The 6,000-nt window shown below is 34.3% G+C and overlaps 1 protein-coding gene across 1 annotated transcript; it reads left to right on the top strand.

Moving 5' to 3' along the window:
• The first annotated feature begins 408 nt into the window (after nt 1-408).
• On the top strand, nt 409-4,581 carry LOC139863097 (lysophospholipid acyltransferase 1-like). Its single transcript, XM_071851743.1, has 8 exons — nt 409-762; nt 2,647-2,702; nt 2,887-3,107; nt 3,190-3,595; nt 3,663-3,748; nt 3,876-3,939; nt 4,055-4,173; nt 4,281-4,581. Exons 1-8 carry the CDS (start codon nt 464-466, stop codon nt 4,416-4,418), a joined length of 1,389 nt encoding a protein of 462 aa, XP_071707844.1. The 5' UTR covers nt 409-463; the 3' UTR covers nt 4,419-4,581.
• Nucleotides 4,582-6,000: the final 1,419 nt, after the last annotated feature.

The raw sequence follows: 6,000 nt of genomic DNA, 5'->3' as shown, positions 1-6,000 counted from the left end.
TAACCTTGAAGAAGGTTACGTGAGTCAGGATTCTATTTATTAGTTTATGAATTTTATTTTTCGTATCGTCTTTATTATGTAATCGTATCGTTTTTATTAATGTAATCGTATCGTTTTTATTTAATTTTAATTGTATCGTTTTTATTTTAATCGTATTTGTTTTTTTTAATTAATAAAATAATAGTATAAAATAATTAATAAATCAATAAAATTGAAAGAAAAATGAAAAAGAAATAAAAAAATACCCCTAACATGCCACCTAACACGCCACTCAACACGCCACCCATTAACCAGCAACAACATTACAGCACGCTTATCAAACACCCCACCACCCAACAACGCGCCCATGTTCTTATATGTTGGGTTTTTATAGATAGCGTGTTGATATATAAAATCTCTCAACTCCTCGTAAACTCAGTCCATCATTCTCCCTCCCCCGTCTGAGATCAAAATTTACACAATCATGGAAATGGAATCCATGGCGTCGGCCATCGGAGTATCAGTTCCGGTACTCCGATTTCTTCTGTGTTTTGTCGCTTCTATTCCCGTCAGCTTCTTCCACCGTCTCGTTCCCGGCGGCGCCACCGCTAGACACCTTTACGCCGCCCTCACCGGTGCCCTGCTTTCCTACATATCCTTTGGTTTCTCATCCAATTTGCATTTTTTGGTCCCTATGTTGACCAGTTACGCATCAATGATTCTCTATAGAAAACGATGTGGTTTGATTTCATTCGTGTCTGCCATGGGTTACCTCATTGGATGGTATGATGATTATTCATTATAATTTATGAAATTCAATTATATATGTTTTCTTTATTTTTGTTTATTATAATTATATTCCGAGTATTATATATTATATAGTTTTACTGTAATTATATTCTGGTATTAGGGCTCAATTTATGAATGTACATCAACTGAATTTGAAATTATATTAGTTCTATGTTACCTGAATTGCTAACATATTTGAAATTATACTTTGTGCAATGTGTGTTATGATGCACTCGCTTACATATAGAAGCGCTCGCGCGCGCACACACACACACACACACACACACACACACACACACACACATATATATATATATATACATACATACATACATAATTAATAATGTGAATATAACGAAGTAGCTTAGAACTTACAAATATTTTAGTGTTCACGAGTGTTCATCGAAGTGTAATAAATGATGCATCGTGATTCATGTCCGTTGACAAAACATATACCAAAATTGTTTGTTAAAGCATACGTTGAATTGAATAAACTCTGTGTATTTGCTAAGGTGCTTAGTTACGTTTCAGCGTCTGTTATCGTTCTGCTCTAAATTATTTCCAAGCGTATTTTATTTCTTTCTCGGCGCAACACAACTCATCTGTCGGTTTCTGTAACGTCATTTGAAGTTTACATATATCTGTAACCAACATCTTAGGTTGTAATTATAGGGAACTAGTATAAGATGAAAGGCACTTATTGTGTCTTTTGTTACAAACTGTACAGTTATAAAATTGGCGACTAATTATAGGTTACCAGTATTATACAATAGCCCCTTATTGTTGCTTTTGTCATAAATTTACATATTCAAATTTGGAGGCTAGTTGTAACTATGTGGATGGAGGATGAAGGAAGAACACCTTACTTCTTTCAAAAGACGGAAACAGAGTCATTTTTTCTTCTTATTGTTTATTTATTACTCGTACAAACTTACAGATATAAATTTGGAATCTTATTTATAGGTTAGTATTATCGTTAACGTTACTTTGGTAAGTTTTCTAACCATTAACACTGAGAGATAATTGTTCATTTTCTAAGAAATAAATAGTTTCCAACATTGAATGCCTAATGTACAGGACATTTATTTATTTCCTTTTCATATGTTTTGTACTTTTGCTTTATGCCTTTATATATTTGTTTGAATTAACATATAACTTGGATACAAGACTCATTTGTAGTTCAGCTGCCAAATTGTGAACGTATAACTTAAATGCGTGTTCAGATTAAATTTTCTTTTACTAATAACATATTGGTGCGCTATTAAATAAATTATGAGAGTTGATTTTGGGACATTACATGTGTTAGTATGAGAAATGTATTTCCTTTTTTCTAACGACGTTATGTTTGAGACTTTGTTACGTTGTTCTAATATAAATATAATAATGGTGTTTATGTTTTAAATAGACAGTAACTCCCCCTCAATTATAAATGTTGGCGCTGACCCTGATGCAAAAACATTGAATTTTTGCTATGAATTCGTCTTCTTTTCGTTTTTGTTATTCTCAAATAATTTGATAATTTGATTTGATTCCTCCTTGAAGTCTTAAAATCAAAGGATTAATTTTTAAAATTAACTATTGATTTTTTAAAATTAACTCTTAAAATCAAAGAATTAACTATTGATTCCTCCTTGAAGTCTTAAAATTAACTATTGGCCGAAGGTCCTCTCGGAAGCAATCTCTCTACTTTGGAGTAGAGAGGGGATGACTTTCTCTTTCGGTGGGTGGAGAATTTTTTCTCAACTCGTGGTTAGAGAGACGACTTCTTTTCTATTCCAGGGTAGAGGAATGATTGTCTACATCTCACCTCCCCCATACCTCGCATACGCGGGATTGGGTATTGTTATTGTTGTTGTTGTAACTATTGAAAACATGCAGCCATGTGTATTATATGAGTGGAGATGCATGGAAGGAGGGAGGCATTGATGCTACAGGTAACGCTCTCTCCATCTACATACTTGATAACGATTATTTTATTTCGATATAAGAAGGAGCAAGAAATAAATATTAAACAAACAATAATGATGTACATAACAAGACCTTATTATCATGTTATGCTTGTTGTTTCTTTTCCAATAAATGCCAAATGTGTATACAACTAATTTGTGTTTCATCTAGGATCACTTATGGTGATAACACTGAAAGTGATCTCATGCGCCATTAATTACAACGATGGACTGTTAAAAGAGGAAGATCTGCGTGAATCTCAAAAGAATAACCGCTTAATGAAACTACCTTCTTTGATCGAGTACATTGGATACTGCCTCTGCTGTGGTAGTCACTTTGCTGGTCCAGTCTATGAAATCAAGGATTATCTGGATTGGACCGAAAGGAAAGGGGTAATACCGTAATAAACCATCTTTCTACTCGATTTTTTTCCTTTTGTTATCAATAAATTTATTCTCGACCATTTTTGCTTAGATTTGGACCAAATCTGAAAAAGGTTCGCCATCACCTTTCTTACCAACACTTAAGGCTCTTGTTCAAGCGGGTTTTTGTATGGGTTTATACTTATATCTTGTACCCGATCATCCACTTTCGAGATTCAGTGAGCCGATATATCAAGAGTGGGGATTTGTGAAACGTTTAAGCTACCAATACATGGCGGGATTTACAGCCCGTTGGAAATATTATTTCATATGGTCCATTTCAGAAGCTTCTATTATTATATCTGGGCTGGGCTTCACGGGCTGGAGCGATTCTTCCCCACCCAAAGCCCGATGGGACCGTGCAAAGAACGTTGATGTTTTGGGTGTTGAGTTTGCCAAAAGTTCAGTTGAGCTACCACTTGTGTGGAACATACAAGTCAGCACATGGCTTCGTCATTGTAAGAATTTAATTTAATAAATGCATATTTATGGAAAGAAGCCCTAATTTTTTTTATGTGTTATTAGATGTTTATGACCGACTTGTTAAAAAGGGAAAGAAGCCTGGTTTTGTACAATTGCTAGCAACACAGACTGTTAGTGCTGTTTGGCATGTAAGTTCTTTTTATATTATTTTTTTAATTAATAATCTAAACTTACTCTTTTATATAGAAACAACCAGTGTTTGTATCATATTTCTTCTCATAAACACTCACTGTTCGATATATATGATTACGACAGGGATTGTATCCTGGGTACATAATATTCTTTGTTCAGTCTGCTTTGATGATTGCCGGGTCAAGAGGTAACAAATTGGTCAACTATTTCCACATGACTAATTTCCATGGTCAATTAGAAGTTATAAAAGAAAATGATCTTATGTCATTGGCTTATAATTATTTTTATTTGTCTATGAACAGCCATTTACAGATGGCAGCAGGCGGTCCCACCCAATTTGGCGATGGTTAAGAAGATTTTAATGCTCATGAACTTTGCTTACACACTTCTTGTCCTAAATTACTCTTGCGTTGGCTTTATGGTTAGTCTGAAATTTGATATACTAGTGTTTTATTTATTTATTTTATTTTATTTAGATAAATGTTTAAAACTAGCAAATCTAATTTGTGTTGGGCTTTATGATTACAGGTATTAAGTCTGCACGAAACACTGGCTGCATACGGGAGTGTATACTACATTGGAACTATCATTCCAGTTGTTTTAATCCTTCTAGGTAACATAATCAAGCCCAAACCGGCCCGATCCAAAGCCCGAAAAGAACAATGAGGTTTATTAAGCCATCTTTCTCCCTTAGTAACAACGTCAAACAAATTTATCTAGTTTTCAATTTTAGTTATTTTAATTGCTTGTTTTCACACTCCTGTAACGTGTACTGTATGATTATCCATTATCCATGATCATCATTATGAAATCTGTCGTTTCTCTTACACATGAACATGGTAAGTTCTTTTTTGGGGAGCAATAACCATCTTAAATCTCGCTAGGTGGTCTTCTTAGAAGCACATACCCCATATAAAAAGGCAACTTGTAGGGTCTTTAGTCTTATTGAATGTTTAGTCTTCATGTCTGCACTTATTAGTATGAAGAATGTAGCTGGAATACTGCTGACCTGTTTTCAAATTATTGAGAAAATGCCATTTCCCCACTTCGCTATGGGCCATCACCTTGATCACTACCTCGCAGCCAGGGGCGGATGTTATATAGGGTAGGTAGGGGCAACCGCCCCTCTATTTTTCATTAACTAATTGAATTTGTAGTCATTTGAGTTATGAACATTTGGGCTGTTGAATTAACTAAATCGGAGTCTGTATGAAATAGATATAAGTATATAACCAAAATGATGAATGCTCACACATTTGCATTTATCATCAATTTACTTATCTTTTTTCGTATCTCTCGATGAATTTTCAATTAGAATCAGTATCGTTAAGTTCAAGAAATTAACTTAAATGATATATGTATAAAATATGTGTGTGTGTGTGTGTGTGTGTATCGGCTCTTAAAATTTACGTTCCGCCACTACGCATAGCTTTAGCAATTGGGAATTGGGTTATATTTACTGCTGCCCAAATCCGATGTCTAATGCTTTACAACCTTAACTATTTTTTCAAATATCAAGAGATTTAGAATTCAGATTATTATTATTTTGATAATATTGTTTTGTTACCAACCTCCAAATGTGATGATTCATGTAATGTACCTTGAGATCTTCATACTATGTAAAATCTTTACTTTATGTGAATTTAAACCGTAAAACTTGCTAATAAAGTGCACTATTCGCGTCAAGATTACAAAGCAGTTTAGGGCTTAATCTGGATGTTAAGTAACAGAAATAAACTACTAAAGAAGTTAATTGTCAAAACTATTTGTCGTTATGTATGTGTTTTAGTACTTGGGCAATTATTGTGGTTAGGGTCTCATTCTTGTTCTTCTGTAAAGTAGCATATGGTCCCATTGAGTAGTAAAGCCTAGAATCAAGTTTAAACCCACATGCAGTGTTCCTCATTACTGAATTGATTGGTGTTACGATCTACTACTATCTTGATCAATAGGCGCCATTCATGATTGCCAATTATACACTTCAATTCAATTTCTTCATCAATAGTCACCAAAGGTTATGTTAATCTTTATCTAAGTCTTAAATAAAAGTTAGCGGTGTGCATACGACTGGAAGAACCGAGCAAACCCAAAGACAATAAGGAACCGAATTGAACCTGAATATACCCGAAGTTTTTCGGTACAATCCATGATCCGTAGTTTGCTAGTATTTCGGTATTGGGTACGGGATGGATCATACTTAAAAACCCAAAAAGTGCTCCAAACTGAGATTCGAGACGGAACCAACTCG

This window comes from Rutidosis leptorrhynchoides, chromosome 1 (assembly GCF_046630445.1).
Source record: "Rutidosis leptorrhynchoides isolate AG116_Rl617_1_P2 chromosome 1, CSIRO_AGI_Rlap_v1, whole genome shotgun sequence".
NCBI classification, from domain to species: Eukaryota; Viridiplantae; Streptophyta; class Magnoliopsida; order Asterales; family Asteraceae; genus Rutidosis; species Rutidosis leptorrhynchoides.
The sequence above is the reverse complement of the archived record's forward strand: the minus strand, read 5'-3'. Positions and strand labels throughout refer to the sequence as shown.

Excerpts from the sequence above, each read along its gene's own strand:
- LOC139863097 (XM_071851743.1), top strand. The coding sequence starts at position 464 with ATGGAAATGGAATCCATGGCGTCGGCCATCGGAGTATCAGTTCCGGTA. Across the intron at positions 763-2,646 it reads ATGGGTTACCTCATTGGATG|CCATGTGTATTATATGAGTG; the intron begins GTATGATGATTA and ends GAAAACATGCAG. Across the intron at positions 3,749-3,875 it reads CTGTTAGTGCTGTTTGGCAT|GGATTGTATCCTGGGTACAT; the intron begins GTAAGTTCTTTT and ends TGATTACGACAG.